Below are 23512 nucleotides of genomic sequence, written 5' to 3'. Positions count from 1 at the left end.
CATTAAGCTCAAGAGTAATCATAGTAATCTGGAAAGTTTTTCCGCTAGATTTCCTTGTTTTGTCAGAAGAAACTCTGAGCAGTAGCTTTCGTCGTCAGTAACAACAAGACCAACTGCAGAAGGTGGTGGTTATCTAGACCTGTAGGCCACCACTGATATAGGTTTAGCGCAAAAACACGAACGGTAAAGTCATCGATTCGCATGCCATGGTGAGCAGCACGAGGCCTGCTAGGCTGCTACGACAGGTCAAAGCAAAGAGGAACGCGATTTTCATGGCTCAAGGAACGCTGATATTTTCACCCTGCTCAGTTTAAGTAACCATCGTCACTGTAATCTATAGCACACGAACAACGAGCACATCGTTTCGGCTCAACAAATCGACGAAGCGTGGAGAAGAATGAAAAGGTTAATTGACTCACGCTACCAGTTATCCTAACCCTACTATATAAGCTACATAGAAGGCTAGAAAGCTGCGATCCGTATGGAGATATTGTTGTTTTCTCGGTTATCCGTAGCACTCTTGTCAGCTTCTTTTCTTTTCCCGGCCTCGTATGGAATCTTATCTCTGCCACCGTCACGGCTGAAGAGGCTGGACACGCCTGTCCACCGTCCACCGTCACGGCTGGACACGCCTGCGGGTGCGCTCGCTGTACAACGCCGACTCCTGCTACCATTTCACACGGAGAGGCCGGCCGGCCGGCCAGCTCAGAGCAGCGCGACGGCGAGGGCGACGGCCAGGAGGAGCTGCGACGCGCGGGCGGCGACCGAGGCGTCCCCGGTGGCGAGCTGCTCGCCGCCGAGGTAGACCATCGTGCCGTCCGTGGGCTGCACGCCCGCGGCCTGCGGGTTCTCGCCGGAGTACTTCCCGCTGTTGAGAGTAAAAAAAACATGCGAGTAAGGGTTAGCACGTGGTACAAAATTCAGTTCTTAACGTTGTCAGTACAAGAATTCAAGGTCATTAATGGTACGTGAGCACTCGAGGTCTTTTGACAGTACACGCATCTGGGCATTGGAACATGACACATGGGGATGCAGGGAGAGGACAGTGGAAATCAATGCCTATGGCGTATGGGACCGTATACGCGAAACGGCTAGAAGCCACTTCAGGACAGTGTGCGTGTCAGCAGCTCGTCGTCTTGTGCGTGCACAGGGAGACCCAGCCCCACCCAAGCCATGATTCCTAGCCGTTGCTGTTACTACAGTCACTAGCAGGTACTCCTAGCCGTTGAATCGTCCCCTAGCTACCGCCTCTCGTCTGAATGATCAACGGGGCATGGCGCCATACATTTTGCGACAGGAACATGGATTCATCCAACCGAAGTCTAAACGGCACGGGACTCCTATATTTCTCCTCTGGAAAAAAGTTTCAGAGTGGAGTGTGGACCGTGTTGCAACAGTTTATAGCTGCAGTGTACATATCATGCCATTAACGCTGAGACCTAAGATTTCTTGTCAGACCTAAGATGTATTTGGGCATACTTGGAAGTTACGAATGCTAACTGTCAAACTCAGATTGAAGCCTTCGCGCATCGTCCTTGCCGTATCTTAAAACAAAGAGTTCAACGTGGATTAGTCCCTATCACCATAGAGCCCTTACACGAAGTCAGTTCGACCGGACATTTCGCGCCATTTTGATGAAACTGTGACCGTTACTTCTTACCCAGCGTCCCAGCCTAAGCAGAAAGAAAATAGCGCGCCGCATCGCGTAATTAAACGATGATGAAGCTTCAAGTAGGAGGCATTCGGGGGAAAGAATTTACCTGGTGGTGCTCGGGCAGAAGGTGATGGCGTAGTTGGTGCCGGCGGCGCACGTGAAGGTGGACGTGGAGTCGTCGTAGGCGTAGCTGTACGCGCGCGGGCACGCGTTCTTAAAGAACTGCGAGTACGTCGACGGCCGGCACGTGTTGGGGCTCCCGTACGCGCCGCTGCAGCAGTACTGCGCCGTCCCGAACGCCTCGCACGCGCTGCGGCACGCCACGGCGCCGCCGCCGCCCACGCTCGCGCCGGCGCTCGTGGCTGCAGCCATCACCCTTAGATCGACCGGGCACGCGCCGTTGAGATCGACGAGGCAGCCGGTGGCCATGCACTTGCCGGCATCGGCGGACCCGTTGCCGCCGCCCGCGCCATGCGGGACGATGAGCATCGGGAGGTTGTACCCGTCGACGAGACTGACGTCGAAGAAGTCCAAGCCGCCGGATCCGTCGAGCGTGAACTCCGCCAGCGTGGCCGGCGGCGCGGCTCCGCCGCCGTTGCACTGGACGCTACTGGAACCGCAGTCGCCCGTGGCGCAGGAGAGCTTGCCCGTGGCGGCGTCCGTGGCGCAAAGCGTGCGCGCCCACATGCGCCCCGACCATTTCGCCGGCGCGTCCACCGTCGCCGACGCGCCGTGAGCCAGCGCGAACCCCGTCGTGGACAGCGGGGCCGTGCCGGCGCCCGACAGCAGCCCCGGCCACACCGTGTAGCCGCAGTTGTTCGTCATCGTGAACGTCGCCGACCACGCAGCTGCAAGAAGCCAAGAACCCTCCATTCAGCACAGATCACAAAACAGCAAGCGAGGAGACAATGCTCAATGCAAACAAACAGAGCGGAGTACTCACTGGGAAGGAGGAGGAGCACAGCAAGTGACAGGAGAGCGACATGAGCTGGGCTCCGCGCCATATCTTCACACTCTGTAGTTCACACAAGGCCTCAGCTGTCAGCTCCAAGCTCTCCAAACTCCACCCCTCTCCTCTCTGTCTTGCGTAATAATGGGCCTGGGCGGGAAGGTGACGATTAGGTAAGGACGGTCAATTGACTTATATAGAATCACAGGCGCAGCCAGGGACAGGCACTAGTTAGCTGGGGCCCTGGTGTCAGCCTCCCTATCTAGGTCGGCAACGCCCCAGCTCCCCTCGCTGACTTTGTGCGTCGTCCGTGCGTGGCTAGCTACCGGCCTTACGCTTCGCTTCGGGCTCCGTGCACGGCGTCGCAGAGGTCGTCGAAGGCCCAAAATATCTTAACGCCGGTGAGCTACCGAGTACCGACGTACGTAGTTGGGAAGATATGATCGTTTCGTGCTCCGTTTATAGAGGTGGGGGATGGGCTGGGGACGGAGGTTTTTGACGCGGGAAGAAATGGGGCAGTGGCGCAGGAAAAGAACCTCTGCGCGTGCAGGTTTTGGTTACGTGCTGTACTTGTTTTCACCTTTGTGATTTTCCTTCTCCGTGGAAATTCTGTTTCCGGTGCAGGAGTATATTTCACCTGGCAAATACCTCCGCCGTTTCTCCTCCCTGACAAGGCGTGACAGTTATTTTCGCGGAACAGATATGTAGCACGGCACCATGTATTCGTGTCTGATACTATGAGATTCACGACGGGAATTGAGAACGTCTCGGCTGAACAGATTCGACCGCGACAGCGACCAGCTCGATCGGCGCAAACATTTGTGCGAATTCATGATTGCCAAGCGAGCAAGCTGCTTGGAATCGCCCATGAGGGGAGCACAACAGCTAGAGTTGAGGGGAACCCATCAATCATTCCTAACCACGAGCAAGCGTAACCAAACACGATCCCCGGCACTCTGAAAGCCGCAAGCCGAGCAACCGTCGACCGTGTGGCTGCGGGTTCATGGAATCGGTAGATCGGCCGAGACGGAGGGCCACATGCACATGCCGCCATCTTTTCCGAAAATTTTATGCACAAGAGTAGGTGATCTAACCGGCCATCATATATATGTACTACGAGTTACAGTTTATGACTTTGCATAGCTCTAATACTTTCCGAGTTCTATTCCACAAACAGTACATTGGTTGGCTTGCAATCTTTTCTCTACCGGAAAATGCTTGTGTGCCACCTGCCGAGAATGGCGCATCCGAGACACCGAGCGCACATGATTTATTTGCACCGAATCGAAAAGTTCGGAAGAACTTAGACACGAGATGACGAGAATATGTGGCAATAAACTTTTGATGGAGATGGATGCATGTTCCCTTCAACGAAAATGTAGAGGACGGTCGCAGTTGTGGACATTTTTTTGACTCGGCCATTTCTAGGCTGACGCTGCCGTCTTTTCCAAACGTTTTGGTAGGCTCAATTACGTGGCTCCAGACATGAACTCATGTTATCCACGACAATTTTGGATGGAATTCCTGCTAAAGTATTTGCAACAGATCAGCGGGGTGGATATATTACTTTTGCAGCCACCAGACTACCACTAATCCCTGAAGGTTATGTGGATCAGACGAGTAGCAGACAGCAGCAGCTAGGACTGATGACTCATATCCAATGAAACTAGCAACCCCATGTCTCGTTCCAACTCTGCCATCTGCCTTTGCCGGAAAGGGATGGAGAGAAAGCACACCAGATCGGCATGGAGGGAAAGCGCCCAATGGAGGAGGCAGGGCATGAGCTCCACTCCGTTCTGACTGACCAAACCGAATGGATGATGACACAAGCAGACGAACTTTTGTGAAGGACAGAGAATGAAGTTTTATCCATGGACATGAATGTAAGCAGTTTTCAGCGACAAAACTGTGTATCAACGTGGGCTTTCTTGGGGAAAGGTGGTTCGGCTGCTGAGCGGCTTTAGACTTCTCCTTGGATCGGGACCTTTCCATGAGAAAAGTTGTTTGAAGAACATGGCGACCATCTCGCCAAAGTTTGCAGCGGTAATCAGTAATCTTGTCGCTGCATGTTTATACCAAACGAAAGTACAAAATCAGATGCCTCCATTGATCGCTCGGGCTCGGATATACAGCTGATGCATGCAAAAGAGATGAGGAGGGAAGATATTGCGCATTTGTGCGAGTGCCATTCTGTTCTGGACCACTGCGAAAATTGGCACGCCTAATGCAAGCAAAAGATGGATCCCCCTCGGTCTCGGAGTCGCACACGAGATCACGGGTGTCTTGTGACGGCACTGTCCATGGGTGTTTCTCTGAACCGGCAACGACGGATCGAATCAAAATCCAAGGCAGGAAATACACGTGGCTGTTACGTGCATGCCGCCACTGAAATAAGCTCGTTTCGGCGTCAGATTGGCATTTTCACGTCTTGATCTAGGCTCCTGCCGAGTTTTTTCCTAGCTTTCTGTAGTTCTGTTCGTGTCACTGAATTCCTATTCCAAGTCTTGTTCACCTTGGGACAAGCATAGAAGGAGCTCTCAGTCCGAGAGGCATCGCATCCGACTGCTCTTTGCCCTCATGGAACAACCGAATCGCACGGTTTGGGAGGCGGCGGTGGCGGCGGCGGCGTGCGGAAGAGAAGGGGTGAGGAGGGGCAAGGCATCGGGCGCGCCGGCGGCCGTCCGTTGCAGGCGGCAGCCGCCGCAATGGGACGCGTCGCGCAGCCGGCAGCGGCCGGCGGGTCCCAGGCGTGCAGCGGAGGAACGGGCGGCGGCGGCGCGAGGGGAAGAGCGGGGAGGAGGGGTCGGGTGTCGGAGGACCGTCCGTTGCGGGCGGCAGCGGCCGGCGGTTCCAGGCGTGCGTCGGCGGCGGAGATGGAAGCCGCGAGCTCGTGGACTTCGTTTCTGGTTGGGCCGGGATGAATAGTACCATACCGCTAAACAATCCTGACCACGGCTCGTTTAAAAGGCGGGCACAAAGCCATCGCCTCCCGGACGTACAGATTGGACCTGTAGGTCATGGTGCCATATGCACCAAGTTTTTTTTTTTAAAAAAAATGATATTATAATTTTTTCTGAATACGCAAGAGGATTATGTATCTTTTTATTATAGGAGAAGTAAAAAGTTTGAAATATTACAATACAGAGTGTTGTCGCACTCGCACATACCTCACATAAAAGAATTTATACAAGATGAAACAACTCACAGAATAGGAACCGTACTACTTTGAATATAGACAACAGAAGACCGAAGCACCAGCCAGGGCCCAAAGAGTTCCTCCTGCCTGATCTTTGAGACCAACTGATGGACTTGCGATGTTTGCCGATTGAAGACCCTAGCGTTTAGCTCTTTCCATACGTGCCATAAAATCAATATGATCAAAGTGTTGACGCATTTCTTCTTTAGCAGTAGGAGATGAACACGAGATTGAAGCCACCCCTGCAATGTGACCACTTGTGTATCAGGCATGCTGATGCCGAGAGCATAGTATATCACCACGCTTGCTTGGTGTAGGGGTAGGAGATGAAGATGTGGTCGCTAGATTCCGACTCTTGGTCGCACAAAGCGCAAGTATCAAGCCCATGTCTCAAACGACGATCCACGGTCTACAATTGGTGATGAAAAGCCAACCAGATGAACAATTTAATCTTAAGCGACGCCCAGCTCCTCCAGATCAAATTCGCCCCATGAAAGAACACAGACCCTGATATAGTATGAGGTACGCATATTTGGTCATGTATTGTATGTCAGATGTCCGATGTCCAGGGCCCCATAATTTTTTTCTTTAAACAATCTTTCTATTGATTATGGAATGATATCTAATTGTTGTCGCTGCCACATTAGGAGAATCTCCATTTGCACAAAGGTTTGCAGGAAAAAAAGAAAGAAATGAATGGTTCTCTTTATGACCTGCTAACTTGGCAATGGAGTTAGAGACTCGGGCAGTTAGAACAAATTGTTGCAAGCCTGCAACTATTTCAAAATGCAGATAGACTCGGGCAGTTTGAACATTGTATTATCGATATCACCGAATAAGGGTACTGTTCAGTTGGCATCTATGCTTTCCAAAATCCGTAGAATCGTTGGTTTCAGGACATCACAACATATTGATCGGGCATGCTTCAGTTTATGCTGAAGACATGCTCACTCAAAAACGAACAGAACTGCAGCAAATGCACTACATGATATTTCATTCAATCTAAAATAAGTACATTTTATATTACATGTAGTTAATTATTTTAAACTTTACTTATAAATTTCTTTTTATATATTAAGTTTAGGCATTTGAAAATGACACGGGTAGATTTATCTTAAAAAATACTTTCATAATAGTATATTTTTGCTATATTTTACTAATGTATTATAGCTAAATTAGTAGTCAAATTATATTTTAGGGATAATGTCGATGTTAGAAGAATTACAACCGGATAAGAGACGTTCGCCACAACCTCACTGTGATCTTGATTGACGATTCTGTCAAACTATGGGAAAAGCTAAGTGAGATCCAATTCAGTCAGACGGAGGATCTAATTACTTGGACCTTAACCACAGATCGACGGTACACGGCAAAGTCTGCCTATCGAATGCAATTTATAGACACTAGCGCATCAATCTGTACAACTGTATAGGTTAGAAATTTAACTGAATTATAGATATTTATGTTAATAATGGTCGTATGTTAAGATATATCAGTTATTTATATTTAAATATTAAAATGTAAAATATAAATGTAATTTTTGTTTATAATATTGGAATCATGTTTATTATTTGTGAATAGATCTAATTTAAAATTTTCATTTTATGTGTTATGCAAATTGATTTTTATTTGTTTCTTGATTTTTGAAATTATTATTATTTTTAATGTCGTCACCGTATCTCATATTATTTTTTAAAAATACATTATAAATTCTTTGATGTATTTTTATGTGATAATCCGTAATATGTTTGCGTTCTATTGTTTTAATTTTGTAATATTTGATTACACGCATATTTAATTGGTATATTTTAATTGATTTGGAAAAATATGTTGATTGCTAACGTAACTAAGTTGGAGTTTGCTAACGTAATCTTGTTGGACAGAAGGTAAAGCAAGATGTAGTCTTGGGGCTGGATTCTATGATTTGTTTTTTAATCTTTTATGTTGTTTCGTCTGTTTGTTGATCCATGGTTACAGATAATCAATCAATCAATTCGACGGTTGGATGTTTTGCTTTTTTATCGAAATTTCTATGATTTTCTTAGATTAATGTGGAGGCAAAAAAAAATCTCCAATTAGTAAATATAAGATACCGAAAAAATAAAAGGTTATAAGAAAATGATTTGGAAGGTGTGGGCTCTGCCAATATACAAGTTTTTTTTGCATGGCTTCTCTTTCAAGACCTCGATTGGACTGCTCAGCGCTTACAGCTCCAGCCATGCCCAAACCAATATTTTTGCCCAAACCTCCAGACATCTGAACATCTATTCTAAATATTCTTAGAAGGAAAAATCAATTTTACTCCCCTCGACAATCCGTTTGTCCGAATGGACCCAAACAAAAAATTAACTTGATTCAGTCTACCGAACTATTCAGATGCGATCAATTTACCTTCTAATGAAATTTATCTTTTTTGTTTATCCTCATATAAGTTTTTTTAAGCTCAAAATTTGAGGGATGATAGAAGTACGAAAGCATCGACAAATTATAACCTGAAATCAAGTTACTAGAAGTTTTGACTTGTCTTCAAACATGTGCCGAAACAGTCATCCTCTTCCCCCTTTCACGCTGTCCTTTTTATTAGGATGCTAACCCCTGTGGAGCTTCGTTGTGCATCTTTCATTTCAAAATGTGGTCTCAGTGTACGCTTAACAGCGAGCCATCCAATTTCTTCAGAATTTTCTATGTGCTGCTGAATTGCTGCTCATTTATTTTCATTTCAGTTCCGTCCTTCATTTTTTTTCCTACAAACAAGTCAGACTATATACATTCATAATCGAGATATCACAATCAAACCATTTTAGGGAACAGTACACTTGTGTTGGGTAGCTGATTGTCGGCACTTGCCACATCGGTTCTTCAGCTTCAATTTCTCTTTCAGTACCTTTACTACCGACTTCAGAAATTAGACAGACCAACTACCTTACTATCATCTGCTCATGCAATGCAATCCAAGTACTGACTAGTGATCCTCCGAAGATTCGCTTTGCTGTATTTACCCACCAGGATTCAATAGATCTTTGGTAAAGCTGTCCAAACAACTCCATTTTATTATGTTATCCTCTAACCCCCACAGATGTTGGTTCAGCCATACCTGTCATCCTTCCACTAAATCTCATCGCAATGGACGCCTTTCTGCGAAAAGATATGGACATAACCAAGCACCATTTCCCATCCATCCTGGAAATTGCACAGAGGCAATTAGGGCTATGCTTCTTGATGCAAATTGAAGAGAAAAGAGGCATCTGAATCCAATCAAGCCGCCTCATTCCATGCTTTCACTTTACTGAAGAAAGCATGCATGATTAAACCGGGCGAGAGCGAGTTAGTAAACTGCCTCTCTAGCGGTATAAGTATAGTCCAAGAGGGAGTGCTCGGATTCCCCCTTCGCCTCTCCAGTTTCCATCTCTCGTCCTAATCCTGATAGTTTATGAGTGGTGGCTCTTACATCTCTCCCAGTCCAGCAGTTCTCCTATACCTTCCTCTCCTATCCCACTCCTCTCTAACCACTGTACTAAAACTAGTACCGGAGCTGGACTGCTTCTACTTGAACTGATAGCTTGTACCTATACATTATATACCTCTTCTTGCTCGTACCAATAACCATTGGCAACCACCACTGAGAACTGCATTGCTCAAGGACATGGAAATCACAAGAGTTTGCATCGTTCTTGTTCTGCTTTGCGTATTTCTAAGAGGTAATTCGATCGTCGTAGAGTGGCGTTGTTTGATAATTGAGGGAATTTTTCAGAGCTTTTCTTTCATGGTGAGCTGAATTGACGTCTTTGGTTCTTGGGCGCAGAGGGCAGAGCTGTGACATTCACGTTCGTGAACCGGTGCACGGGGATGGTCTGGCCGGGCATCCAGTCGAACGCCGGGACCTCGAGGCTGAATCCGACGGGTTTCGCGCTGCCGCCGGGTGCGGCGCGCGCGGTGCCGATACCGTCCGGCTGGTCGGGTAGGCTGTGGGCGCGCACCGGCTGCGCACAGGACTCCACTGGGAAGGTCGTCTGCGCCACGGGAGACTGCGGCACCGGCTCTCTGGAGTGCAACGGCCTCAACGCCGCGCCGCCGGCCACGCTGGCCGAGTTCACACTCGACGGCAGTGGCGGCAACGACTTCTACGACGTCAGCCTCGTGGACGGGTACAACCTGCCGATACTGATCGAGCCAGCGGGCGGCGCCAGCGGCCCGACGACGTGCGCCGCGGCGGGGTGCGCCGCGGACCTGAACGCGCGGTGCCCCGCGGAGCTGCGCACCCAGGGCGGCGCCGCGTGCCGTAGCGCGTGCGACGCCTTCGGCAAGCCCGAGTACTGCTGCAGCGGCGCGTACGCCAACCCCAACACCTGCCACCCCACCGCCTACTCGCAGGTGTTCAAGACGGCGTGCCCCAAGTCGTACAGCTACGCCTACGACGACCCGACCAGCACCTTCACCTGCGCCGGCGGCCGCGACTACACCATCACCTTCTGCCCCATCGCCATCCCAAGGTCCGCGCCTTCTCCACTCAGTCACAGGCTCACAGTACACACATCACAGTTTACACGCTACTGCACTAGTAATTAACGTTCTCCAATGAAGGTTTGCTTTGGCGTGACGTTTGAATTCGTGCGTGGTTAGTCATAAAAGCGCGCGAGATTTGCATGCAGAGTTAGGCGACGGCATGGCGTTGTTACACATAGTAATCGTGTACCGGCAGCGCTTGGTGCATGATCATGAGTGACTGACTGAACACTGAGCGAACCATATCACCTTATCCCATGATATTTAAATGCATTAAAAATGAGAGCAGGTGCAATACGCCATGCTTCTGAAATCTTAAATGGAGAAGAATGGGAAGATGATGCAATGATTAGCCTGGAGTTATTATATCGTTAGGAAGATATGCAACCGATATTTCCATTTCGGTGGGTGCTTAACATGCCAAGGCAGGTCTGACCCCCTGTGGCGTTTTTTACTGCCGTCGGTTTGCATGTCAGAGTCATGGCAGACAAGGCCAGTACGAGACGTAACAAACGATCGCTGACAGGCTGAGGTCATGACGGCAGCAGTAATATTTTCAGAAAGGATAAAAAGGACGCGCAAAGATTACTTTCCGTAACAGGGGCCTTTCAGTAGAATTACAGGGCGTTCTTTTCACTAATTGTCTCTTTATTTCGACGTGCAGCCTGAAATCGTCAAGTGGACCTGGAGCAACGACGGCACCGACAGGTCCGACGCCGACGGTGCCGGGGAGCAACCACGGTGCAGGGGACCAAGGTGTCGGCGGCGGCGAGCCGGACGGCCAGGGCGTGATGCTGGGCGACAACTCCTGGTTCGCAAGCCTCGCCACCGGCGACGCGCCATCCGCGCCGTCGAGGCTCGCGCTCCGGGCCTTGCCGCGCCTCATGCCGCTCTTGCTCTGCCTGCTGCTATAGCATCGGCGGCATCAACCAACCAACCCAATCCGAGTGAGGCGAAAATTTTGGTCAAACCGAGACGGGCGTCGCAGGCGCGCACGCATGCACGGGCCACCGGAGCAAAGCGAGAGGGTGCCCGAGCCCCACCTGCCGCGCTGCAGCTCGCCGGAAGGGTGGTTGGGCTGGGCTTGTGGGGGAATGATATGATTTGATTTAACCAAGGTCGCATCACGCCATTGTAAAATCCACCATCTTTTCCTCCACTTCCTTTGGGTTTGTGCCGTTGTGTTGAGCAAAAAGAAATGTACACGATTGCTTCGCGGATTAAGAGATAGAGCAAGTGATTATACACGCACTCAGAGTCCGGTTTCCCCGCGTTGGACGCTAGCGGCGAACCAACTAACATTTGCGCACGATAGATCAGGCTAACAAAGTGGTTAATTGGCATCATTGTGTACGGACGGAGCATATACCTACTCTCTTGAAACTCCCCAGTCCAGCCTACAGTAGCTGTTGTTGAACTGCCGTTTTCAGAGACGTGGCAGTTCCACTGTGTCGAACAGTCCACCAAATGTCCCAACTCCATTTGATACATTTTGCCGTAGTGCAGGCGTCCAGCTGATGAGTGATGAGTGATACCTACCTGCATGCGTGCCCCAGTCAACAGCTAAAGGAAAAAACTAATGGACTAGGATAAAAAAAGGAAGGGAAACTGATGATCTGGACGTCTGGCAATGGCTGAGGTGTCTGCAGCATGTACTCGATACTAGAATACCACTGCCACCCTACTACCCCTACTTTATACTGCTTTTCTGGTGTTCGTGTACGCTGTACAGCTGATGACGCGGTCTGTGGTGATTGGCGCATGGGATGTGTCATCTGCTCGTGCGGATCAATCAAAATGCTACAGGTGCGGGCGTGGTGGGGAGGACATGGTGATGACCACTGATCTGGACCACTGCTTTTGAGTGAATCCAAAGGAAGGATCGATCGGTGCCGAGCGTTTCTGCCTGCCTATGATTTCTGAACTGCGTATCAGCCTAGGATCGCCTTTTGGTGCCAACGTAATGGCCTCCTTTCATCCTTCGTGTGGTTGATGCGATCCGTGACTGTGCGAGCACATTGGGAGACCATGCTCAGATTGAACTATTCGTGATTATCGCATGCACTGAACCTGTCTTAACCAAGATAAGACTGTACTGTTCCTGATCAGAACGGACCCTTGACTTCTCTCATACCTAATCATACTAACGAAACTGCTGGCCTTGTGGTCTTGTTTAGGAAGTTGCGATAAATGCAACTAGTTGCAGGGCAGCTCATACCTGACATCCTGTATCAGGAATCGCCATTGCCAAACTCTCACTGCAGAGAAACTTCTCCATCAGTTTTCAGATCAATGCAATGAGACACGTACACGTTATGTGCATAAGAAAACGATGTGACGGCCATGCTTAGCTTGGAGGTCAAGACTCAAGAGTCTTCCATCCCAAACTGACCAGTTTCCCCTACGTAGCAGTGAAACATCGACAGAACTGTTCACCAAAACTACAGGGAACTTGACTTAACCTGATGCGAGGCCACATGTTACTTTCAGGTATCGGTCAGGATGAGATGAGTAAGACAGTCACATGAGGCTGTCCGGTGACCGTGACACTGATCGGCTACCAACCGGTCGTTTTCTTGCTCACAAGGAACTGCCGATTCTGATACGCAAATCTCTCATTAGAATACGATCACAGCTCAATTAGCTAGTAGAAAAGATACAGCAGGGCGCTGCAACAAAAGGAGCTTTCAGCTTACATTAAGCATGTCCTGCACTAGGCAATCACTCGCAGACCAGTGCAGATTCAGCATTTGTTGTAAGGCAGAAACAGCATTGTTGCCTTTATGCTGCCAGATACCGCTGCTTCTGCTAGTGATTGTTCTACTGGGGCAGGGTGGTTGCCTGCACAATTGCACACTCGTGAAGGGTTCACCTTTTCGTTGACTCCCAGTTGCTTAGCAACTGAAACTCTGAAAGTGGTTCAGGTTTAGCTGTGATTTCGGTTTGTTAAACCGGATGGAGGAATCTTGAGTCAAAAGTTGAGTGTTCTGAGAACAATCCGGTGACATAAAGATGCTAAAAGAGGATCTTTTGAGGGACAAAAAGATGCTTGTAAAGAGGAAAGGAATTTGGAGAAGAGCAAAAAAAAGAACTGAACTGGTGCCGACTACAGTTAGCAGAAGCTACCTTCGATTGGTCGATCGTTAAGGAATGGAACATGTCCTGCTCTGCATCGGTGTCCCACATGCTTAGCAATAGGCTACTACTTTTCTCTTGATTATTAGATGATGGATGTATTTGTAGTACAATATATGCATGGTCATTTTCAGTGCAATATATATTTAACTAATTGAAATGGTAGAGATGATGTTCGAAATACTCCCAACATGAACTGATATACATAAATAAAATTCAGAAAAGTAGCAGTAGCAGGTAACAAGAATTCATTGTCACTGCAAGTTCCATGGGAAATTTACTACTAGAACTACAAACAATTCAGCATCAGTTTCCATTCAGTTCCAACCTCAGGAAGAAAAAGAAAATCAAACATATTTTTCTATGAAAAAGAGTGCGACGATCGTACTTCCGACAGCTCATATAAGCTCGCACATGCCATCAAAGACACTAGTATGTGGAAAGGTTTTATTAGAGGCCTTTCCTTGTAATGGCCTTGCAATGGAACGGGCAAAAAAGGAACTGCTGCTTGGGGGAGGTGTCACTATGTTCATGAAGCTTACCACACGTACACATTCGTCATGAATCCATGATCCCAGGGCACGTATACAAAGTTCATCGATGGCAACTGACAAGAACAATAAACCTAATGAGGCGGTTCATAAAGAAATGAATTAAAGCAAGTGCAAATGAGAGCATTAATGGACCACCCGCCATTGCCGAAAACCTCACTAAGATGATTACGTCTTGACGACAACTTTTAACACTGTTTATATCGCACCGTATCTGGTATTGTTGCTTGTTGTTGATGGGCATTCAACATGCTCACGTTCATCAAAACCAAGTAGGATATTTGCATAAAAAAGCGCAGTAGGTTTATAAATGCGCTTAGCTCTCAAAACACAGATAAGGTAAGAAAATGAAAACTACCGTGCATACACTCATGAATAAATTCAGATGCAAAAGGATATGTGGATTATGCACTTGCTGGCATAATAAAGTTCAAATGCATCAGCAACTATGCAGTTATTCATGCATATCCGAAGATTGCTTTCATCCATTCGGCAACCATGACGGTACCGCAACAGCCATTAAATAGGAACCAGTTGCATTTGAAAAGGAAATGTGATGAGATTAGGCATACAGACGTAGCAACATCAGCTAATAAAACCAATGTGGATGCTGTGATGCAGCAACCACTAGATTGAGATAACTCAAGTCCTCAATCGTCATTAGCCAATATGCCAAACTTGGTAGATGCAATCATAGAAAGCGGCAAAGAATAACATTACTTTCAGCCTGCAACCAGTAACCTATTTAGACAAACAAACAATGATGAAGCATAGATAGCTGTCAAAGTACCAAACACTACCAAATATTCCCCATAAGCGACTAATGCATGCTACTCCAGTAGCAGAAGTTGAAATGACAGATTCGAGAAGGGTGCATCGCACGCACCAGTAGGCAGTTAACTGTACAAAGATTGATAACCAGACAAGCTAGGGTAACAGTTGCATGAAAGGAGGGATAACAAAGTTTTGGCTACATGAGGCATAACTGATAATGTTATATTACTTGAAGAAAATTATTTCAAATCTCGGATGATATCCATCCATCAATACTTAATGGCACAAAAAAAGTAAGCAATAATATGCACACCATCAGTTCTAATTTCTAACGTTTATCGGTAGGGCAGCAAAATGAGGGACTAAAGTGGTAATCATGGTTGGACTGCTAAGCAATCCCAGTTCATGCACTAAATATTCAGGATTTGCATGAATGATAAAAGGGATGTTGCAAGACCTTTATGAGGAATTGAATACCACCGCAGCACATACCAACTGGAGGCAAGCTAGCAGATTACATTATGAGATCATGCATTGTAGATTGTTTTAGAAATGTTCAGCCAAGATCTAGTTGCGGATCTACGCTATTGTGCTAGATGGAGTAGATTAAAGAACAGGTAACATTACAAATGGATCATCCAAGATCAAATAAAAATGGAAAAAAAAATGACTATTCACTAAAAGAGCTAATTCTAACCAGCAGAGGGTAGCAATGCTCCTTATCATAATTGGGCCATGTTCTGTCATCACCAGCCACATACTTTTTGTGCAGATTCCAGACAGTAGGATCATAATTCTCTATCAACTCACAGCACATACCATTCTCTTTGATTATTTCTAGAAACTTGTCTAATGAATAGCCTCTTTTGGGGCTCAGAAAGATGGCTTGTGAGGTTGCTGAAGGCTTCAACAAGGACTTGACTATTCGGGCAAGGCTCTGATGGAATTGCTTGAAAAATGTGCTGCATGACCGAGCGAAATGTGAATAGAAAAATCCTAGTGAAATTGATTAACCTGGTGATTATTTATCACTAGTACAGATGCATGGCGCGATAAAAGTACAGATGCGATCAACCAACAGCTACTAAGATATAGCTTCTGAAACAGTTTTCCACAAAAGATGCAAACAAGGAGCTCCAAGCCGTCAATATTACTGTAACAAAACCACTGGCTGGTTACATGCAATACTTAATGCCAAGTTCACAGCCTCACACTTCTGCATATCACTGATGCATGAGCTAAGCAGGTACAAGGTTGACAAGATAATCAATACTCAAGAATAGCAAAGTATTAAGAGGTCAAACATACCAGTCACTTGCAACGATTATGTCAAAAGTATTCAATAATTCTGTAGCTTGCTCTTTGTCCCAATGCAGTATCATAGATTTAACTTTTGTTTCACCAAAAGTTTCTGCATTGATGGATATGTTCTTCTGAATATCTGTGGGTTAATGGCTTACAAAGGCCATAGAATGTGTTTTTGAAAACATAAGTACAAAGGCCATAGAGGGTTAAAATCTAGAACAATCTGATATGGTTTGATGTGATATTTACAAACAAAACAGCAAAACATCATTCGTGAATACATGAAATTACGAAGGATACATTCAACTACTTGTGGGTTTCCATCAGAAATAACAACCTCGTCAGCATTTGTACTGGCTGCAATAACAAGTCCAGCCAATCCATAACCAGATCCAAGTTCAAGCACTTTCTTGGACCTAGAATGAATTAAAATATTCAATTACGGGATAAATATAATAGAGAATGAATTTAGTCAAAGCAGCAACAAACTACTATTATGAAGAAGCTTAGCTTTGCAGGTAATGTGGGGTAAGGAATTAGCCTATTACAAATTTCCTATAGGTTCATATGGCAGAACCAAAGGTCAGTATACAATTCTACTTAGGATTCAGTACATCATACAATAACTGTGCAATACTGCACAAATCAGAGATCTGTTGGTTCTTTGCTCTTGATCTCGTCGATAACTAAATAATGCAATGAAAAATAGCATGGCAAAGAAAATTAGTGCAAAAGTGTAATTCAAAAAACCAGGCACCTACACAGCTCAAACCCCACATGCATTTCTTTCTCTTATTAAACAACTTTTGAAAATTATCCACAGGAACAAGGACTTATATACCATTATTACAGAAAACAACTTCTGAAAACTAGTACCATTATTACAGAAAACAACTATTGAAAACTAATCCCAACAAACCTAAACATATCTGAGTGGTTAATACAGTAGTAGGCAAGGACCTCTTCTGATGGCCAACAACCTTCAGGAGAAAACCAAGTGTAAACTTAAAGCTGAGTTTAACTTCTCATGAACATAAGATGAAGACTACAACATGAAAAGGTGGAAGAACAAAACAAAATTCAGAATAGCGTATCATCAATACATCACTTTTAGTTCTTTCACTGATCTTTCAACTTTATATTGATTTGTTTTATAGCGTTCCTGCTTCTAAAGTTAGGCATATGCAAACTTAAGTGATCAGTGACCAGAGAGTATAGTGCAGAGCACTTAGTATCACAGCAACTTTATACCTGTCTGTACGCTAAGCCCATTAGATAGTATACTGGAGAAAAATAACCTAATTTTGAACTTGAGGGCATCAACAGTGAAGTATAGTGAATTTTGTATTAGTTAAGTTCAAAAGTTCATTAGGTATGTGGAATCACAATTCTTAGTTGAAGCAGGAAAACTTGCAACACATAGCAGGATTGTGCCAAACATCTATCTTGGCAAAAAGGGTAAGAAGATTTCCACATTCTGCAAGGTGGCCAAGAGACCAAAATGTACAATATGCATATGTTTACATTTATTTTCCACGAAAGTGCCTTCCAATTTTCTTACATTACAAACAGCAAAACCAAAACTTTCTGGCGGGTACTAACAGATGGAAACCAAAAAATGTGATAAACATGAGCATAAATGTGAATTGATGCCAACAGACGGAATTACATTATGTATGGCAAAGGAGAAAATAAACTTGATTGAACAAAACTTACATACTAGTCCAGTAGTATCGATATTGTATCTGTTCGAAGTTTCGATGTCATTTAGTCCAAGGGAATCATCTCTTCTGTATCTGGAATAACACACTAAAATAATAACCAAACAGAAATAATAGTACGCCAATCTTTTTTGTTGGTTTAACACTTCATGATGGCTAAATTTGTAGTCACACAGGCTTACTGAAGAGGAAACAATATGATTCCCAAATATATCAGGAAAAGAGAAGATAGGGAAAACTGCATTTGGTATGCCAATAAACTAGGGATAAAATAGTAGATTACTTACATCAGATTAAGTTTAGAGGAAGGCAGTTTATAACAAACATAAACATCCTTTTGGCATTCCAAATCATTTTCATATTTATTGAATGCATTCACAAGTGATTCTGTTAGCTGTGAAATTGGCAATGAATGGCATTCAATCAGCTTAAATCCACGCAAAGCCTTTCTTGAAATGTTGTTGGTATTGTCTTTATTCTGCTGGTAGCTAGAAGTTCCCTCTGCAAAAGGGGAAGAAAAGTCAAAACATAAACTAATGTAGCTTAATATATAAAAACAATTAGCAAATGTGGAATTCAAGCTAATTAAAGCTGTCATATCCAAAACAGAAGACACATCAACAAAGATATGCAGTTGCAACTGGATGCCAATCGCCAAAGTGATATTGAAAAGGGGGAACTACCATTTCCTTCTGCCCAGTAAAAAGACTATTGTGAAACTATAAATCAGCAACCTTACGTTTAATAGTTCAACAGTGCTGCCATATTTAAACGGAGGATCCAAAACAAATCACCCAGACTCACACTGCTACCAGAGAGTTACGTGTCCACAGCAGCACACGCAACGCAAGCCTGTAGACCCACACTCACACTCACAAACCACCAAACGGAATTTATCAGTAGGTTGGTAAAAACTCCAGTAGACTAGAATTTTATTGTAATTAAAAGGAAATATGACTGGTTAAATGGTAAATGCGCGTATAAACTATTGGAGGAAGAACGCTAGGCACATCTCATTCAAGCAAGGCACTCATGTTCCAAATCAGATTGTACTGACTCCTTTAAGGCTGTAAGCCTGTAACTCAACTAATTAATCAATAGGACATGCCACAACAAGCTTGTGCGTTAAAAGCTAAGACGGCACACTCCGGTCACAGGATTTGTTTTGACCATGCCTATGCCGAGCTTATGAAAAGTCCGTGAACTAAAATCCACAGCACAAGGAGCGGCGTCTGGCCCTTCCAATTTGTTTGCACGAGTACTGTGCATCCGAGGGGTCATATGGCTCGAGGATTGTAGAGTGAAGACAAAACACAGCGAGATGCCTTCAGCCTTGTCACCTGGGAGGGGAGGTCTTCTCGTCTTTTGGATCGGCTGGTGATGCCACATCAAACGGAACCGTATGCTCCACGAAACGAAGCGGGAATAGAAGTTGATGTAGGTGAGAAGGTAAGGGAATCGAGGGTAACCTGGTGCGCTGGAGGAGGAGGAGCGAGAGAGCAAGGCGCGGCGAAGGATGCTCCAACGCACCGTGGCATTGGAGGCGCCACGGGATCGCCCTGTCACCGGCGACGGGGAAGGCGAGGAGTCGTCGTCCATGAGAAGAAGCCCGAGATGTGTCTGTGTGGCACTGTGGCTCCGTTTGACGGGGAAGCACCAGGATGCACGCAATTTAAAATATTTTAATTTTTTAAATTTAACAATTTTAAACGGGCGTTTAAAAATATAGCAAGTATAGGCGTATGTCACCGGTTGGACGAAATAAACCTATCATCCTTCCGATAGATGACATATTCAAAAAAATAAAATTTTATTACTCTCAAAAATCAAAACACTATATAAATAATCATAAAAAATTCAAAAAAAATATGATGCAAAGGGTGCTATCATAAATCTCTAAAAAAATTAGCTAAAAAATTACTTGTACAATGAGAAATAGAAGAGTCGACATAAACATGTCGTCCTTTCCATGGACGGCAAACGCCTATTCATACTATTTTATCAAATCGGACGTCTAAATTACTAAATTTAAAAATTTATTATATTATTATTTAAGTGTTAAAAAGAGTCACCATGTTCGCTCTCAATGTTACAAAATTACCATGATAAAAAAAAAGAAATAAAACTAGACCACTCATTATTATAAACATCTAATGGTCTAGATTAAAAAAAATCCATATTAAATACAGTTAGTAAATACCCAAATTCGAAATTAAAAATTATGAAAAATTAGCGTTTGATTTTCATATGATTTAGAAGCAAAATTCTAAATAAAGAGTAAATAAAATAAAATAAATAATAATTTAAATTGGAGTTAAAATAGAAAAAAGAATGATGCATATAAAATATAGTCTTAGAAAAAATCATTTTTTATAAAAATCAAATACATAAATAAAGAGTTCATGTAAAATATAGTTAATTAAAAGTTATCGTAATAAAATATTATAGCGAGACTAGCCACTTTACTAATACTAATTGAGTGTCAACAGATACTAAATATGACACCCCTATATTACAATAGTTCTTAAATCTTGCACACAATATTGTTTTACTTCCTACACAGAGAAAACAAAACATGATACTTGGTTTTAAACAATTCTAAAGAAGAATGCATTAGTTTTCATTGACTATGCTAAAAAAGAATACATTAGTTTCTATCATTGACAGAAGGAGAGTAAAAATGTTTTGTTCGCATAGGTAAGAGCATGAGGATGGGGGATCCATTAACAAAACGATCAAAACTGCAAGATTCAATTGCCCTGGAGGGTTTTTTTTTTCTAGAGAATTTCAAACAAAACACTTGCACAATCTACAGGCCACATAATAGCATCACGTGAGTTGCTTAGTCTACCTCTGCTAACTATTCCTAACCAAACATCCCAATAACATAGACCGATTTACCAAACAGAGGAAGTTTGCATAGCCTTTGAATGAAGGAAACATACTTATCCCACAAAGCCAACAGATGATCGCAGCAGTATGGTACTTTGTTGAACTCATCGGTATATGCAAGCAGCTCCTCAGCGAACTGCTTCTTTGCAGAATCCTACGAATTTACGAACTCAAACGTTAACCCTTATGATAAATTACTGCATTTTTGCAAGCATTACACTGATGTCGATCGAATATATCTATCTTACATCAGGAAGCAACGACGGGCCTTCAAAATTGTTGTCGATGTACTTAACCAAATCAAAGCTCTCTCTCCTTTCACCTGGTTATTGTGCTGCAGGGAGGCACCTATCAAAAAGGAAAGGTAAATGTACACGATGAAGAGGAACATGGAAGAAATATATCCCTGCACCCATATAAACTGTAAAAGATTCTAAATGGGACTACAGAGGGGGAACATGTAAACCATACACACCTTATTCTCTGGGTAAACTTTCTTGTACCTTATTGTCAGCATGTTTATGAAAAATAGAAACTTCACATGATACCAAGCTTTAGTGGCTATAGCTATCACAATTCATGATGCAACACCCTACAGGAAATTACTGATTTCTATTGGAAGCAAACTGTGACATGTGATATCACTGTATTTAACATTTTCAGTTTAATTTTTGCTATGTGAGATAGTTATAGCCGTCAATTTGAACGGCTCCGTTCAAAGATTTCCAAATGATTGCATTCATGGTATATCGCTTAGTATCTTTGGAATAATTATGAATAATATAATTGGGGAAGAATCAACCTAAGGAGTAAGAATGCAGAAATAACGGATGACAAGCATTTTCATAAACTGACAATGGAAACATAGGAAAAGGTAATGTAACTTTGCAGAACACGAGACTATGAGTCAACCGCTTGGATTGCAAAATCAAGTTAATTGAAAGTAATAAAATATGGTAAGCTTTAACTATAAAAGGTTTATGCCAGATTGAATACAACTTGAGTCTAAACATAATGTGATCTCTCTCTTATATATACAATACTATTATTTATTTGATTTACTTTCACATTTTACAGAAACATGAAGCGTGTTTAATTTATTCGGAAAATAGAATCAAGCATCATTGAAAAGGTAGAAATAATATCAATCTTTTTCCTTTTGCCCAAAGAATATTCTTAGATGTTAATAGGATCGTCATCTACAGAATAACACATGGTTTCAATAATGTCAGAGAACCTGAACAATGTAGAAAACTGAAAAATTTTAGTTGTAGTTGAACCGAGTATTTGCCAGGGAATGGATCCGTCAATCCAGCAACCACTCCAATGATGACATGCGACATGGAGATTCAAGGATGCAGAGGGACAGTACCTGCTTGCAAGTACTCTCATTGGAGAAGCTGACAAAGATGTCGCATAGTGGCTCGAAGGCGCCGATGATGTAATTCTGGATCAGGAAGAGTGGAAATCAGAACAGGGTCTAATCGTATAAAGCTCTGCGCATCCGCATGTGTTAAAGATGCAATCTGTAGGGAGAACAAACCAAGCAGGACGCAGTCAAGATGAGACGCGTGTGCGTTGATTACCATGGCTGCTTCCAAGCCAGGAGGTCAAGGCGGGTCATGGTTCTAGAGAAGGCGGCCGAGCAGGGTCGCCGGTGCAGTAGTTGGATGGATCAATCTGAGTATAAATCAAGCCTAGTCAAATAAGCAAGAACAACGCAAAAAAAAAAAAACTTGGAAAAGGAAAGGATCATAAGGATGAATCAAACCTGAATCGGTGTTGCCATCAAGCTGGTTAAGAACTTCATCGTTGGCACAGAAGCCGCCGCCATCGTCACTCAGTCCCGCCGCGCGGACGGCTCTGCTGCCTTGGCGCCGCCGTTCGCGGTAGCGCTGCCGACCCTCATGTTGTTGCGTTTGTGGTACAGTCATGCGGCCTCGCGCACCGTACATGCAACCTGAAGACAGCGAGGAGTGAGGGGGACTGGTGGACAACGGCTATGGGAGGCCCACATGTTGTTGCACCATCCTGCTAGGGCGACCTCGCGCGACCTTAACTCCATGAGCCGCGAGGGGGATGGGCTGACGTCGGAAATGGGAGATGGGCGAGGGAGTCTCAATGGCGGTGACGCGAGAGATGATGAGCGGCTCTCCGAGCGCAGCCGACAGACCCTTTGGACGGGTGGCACAGAGAGGGCCATCGCAGCCCTCCGAACGGGGGAACAAAGGAGGACATGTACAGCGTGTGAGGCACCGGAGAGGAATGTAGAGGACGTGTAGTGACAACGCGGTGACACACGAGGGGAGAGGACAACGGTATGGCTCACCGAGGGCGCTAGATCCGATCAGATACGGGGATAACCTCGGCGATTTGATTGTCGTGCGGATCTGGCGATCTCAGCGATTTGTTTGCCTTGCGCCATGCTCGGACGGATGCGCGCGGCCCGTCCCCCCTCCCCCCGCGGCTGTGGCAAAGCCCATGACGCGAAAGGCACGGGTCGGACAGCGGCGCTCAGTTTACGGGGACGGACAGGGGCGCGCCGAGGACGCGGGCGGTAGCAGCGATTTGCGACGGAGGGAAGGGGGCGGCTAGCTGCGTAGACCGGGTCGGCACTGGCGTCCCTAACCTAGAATCACAAGAGTGAGGAGAAGGGTGATGCCCGTATCGGGGAGATGCCGAACCGGTGAAGAGGAAAGAAAATCTAGTATTTATCGAGTGGTATAAGATGGATATTTTTTATAAAGTTAAGAATAATCTACAAGAAGTTCTCTGTTTTGAAATAGCTATTATATACTTTTTAAACAGTAAAGAAGAGGTAGAGATGAGCCG

General features: G+C 44.9%; 3 protein-coding genes across 8 annotated transcripts; 1 reads left to right on the top strand and 2 right to left on the bottom strand.

The window, feature by feature from the left end:
- Window positions 1-277: 277 nt before the first annotated feature.
- On the bottom strand, window positions 278-2877 carry LOC133912033 (thaumatin-like protein 1b). Its single transcript, XM_062354569.1, has 3 exons — window positions 2598-2877; window positions 1761-2502; window positions 278-868 (listed from the first exon to the last, which is right to left on the bottom strand). Exons 1-3 carry the CDS (start codon window positions 2656-2658, stop codon window positions 706-708), a joined length of 966 nt encoding a protein of 321 aa, XP_062210553.1. The 5' UTR covers window positions 2659-2877; the 3' UTR covers window positions 278-705.
- A 5878-nt stretch (window positions 2878-8755) lies between these two features.
- On the top strand, window positions 8756-11357 carry LOC133912032 (thaumatin-like protein 1). The gene is made up of 3 exons (XM_062354568.1): window positions 8756-9497; window positions 9602-10289; window positions 10967-11357. The coding sequence occupies exons 1-3, from the start codon at window positions 9443-9445 to the stop codon at window positions 11214-11216; spliced, it is 993 nt and encodes a 330-aa protein (XP_062210552.1). The 5' UTR covers window positions 8756-9442; the 3' UTR covers window positions 11217-11357.
- Window positions 11358-15349: 3992 nt separating this feature from the next.
- Window positions 15350-23288, bottom strand: LOC133912030 (calmodulin-lysine N-methyltransferase-like). 6 transcript variants are annotated; one of them, XM_062354564.1, is made up of 11 exons: window positions 22452-23288; window positions 22224-22360; window positions 22053-22127; window positions 20929-21028; window positions 20734-20834; window positions 18076-18289; window positions 17784-17863; window positions 16987-17047; window positions 16368-16483; window positions 16071-16203; window positions 15350-15724 (listed from the first exon to the last, which is right to left on the bottom strand). In XM_062354564.1, coding segments are annotated over exons 4-11 (999 nt in total). In that variant the 5' UTR covers window positions 20931-21028; window positions 22053-22127; window positions 22224-22360; window positions 22452-23288; the 3' UTR covers window positions 15350-15432. The 6 variants fall into 6 exon arrangements, with proteins under 6 accessions (XP_062210548.1, XP_062210549.1, XP_062210551.1 ...); XM_062354565.1 differs by having other exon boundaries at window positions 22053-22176; window positions 22267-22360; XM_062354567.1 differs by having other exon boundaries at window positions 22267-22360.
- Window positions 23289-23512: the final 224 nt, after the last annotated feature.

The sequence above is a fragment of the Phragmites australis genome, chromosome 3 (assembly GCF_958298935.1).
Source record: "Phragmites australis chromosome 3, lpPhrAust1.1, whole genome shotgun sequence".
Lineage (NCBI taxonomy): Eukaryota > Viridiplantae > Streptophyta > Magnoliopsida > Poales > Poaceae > Phragmites > Phragmites australis.
Note: the sequence above shows the minus strand (reverse complement) of the source record. Positions and strands in the feature narration are given on the sequence as shown.

Coding starts and splice junctions, on each gene's coding strand:
- LOC133912033 (XM_062354569.1), bottom strand. CDS start 2,658: ATGGCGCGGAGCCCAGCTCATGTCGCTCTCCTGTCACTTGCTGTGCTC. Junction 2,503..2,597: donor TGTGCTCCTCCTCCTTCCCA/GTGAGTACTCCG, acceptor GGCTTCTTGCAG/CTGCGTGGTCGGCGACGTTC. Junction 869..1,760: donor TTCTGCCCGAGCACCACCAG/GTAAATTCTTTC, acceptor TACTCTCAACAG/CGGGAAGTACTCCGGCGAGA.
- LOC133912032 (XM_062354568.1), top strand. CDS start 9,443: ATGGAAATCACAAGAGTTTGCATCGTTCTTGTTCTGCTTTGCGTATTT. Junction 9,498..9,601: donor GCTTTGCGTATTTCTAAGAG/GTAATTCGATCG, acceptor TCTTGGGCGCAG/AGGGCAGAGCTGTGACATTC. Junction 10,290..10,966: donor TGCCCCATCGCCATCCCAAG/GTCCGCGCCTTC, acceptor TTCGACGTGCAG/CCTGAAATCGTCAAGTGGAC.
- LOC133912030 (XM_062354561.1), bottom strand. CDS start 21,071: ATGTTCCTCTTCATCGTGTACATTTACCTTTCCTTTTTGATAGGTGCC. Junction 18,290..20,733: donor CTGTTGGCTTTGTGGGATAA/GTATGTTTCCTT, acceptor CCCCTTTTGCAG/AGGGAACTTCTAGCTACCAG. Junction 17,864..18,075: donor TCCTCTAAACTTAATCTGAT/GTAAGTAATCTA, acceptor GTGTTATTCCAG/ATACAGAAGAGATGATTCCC.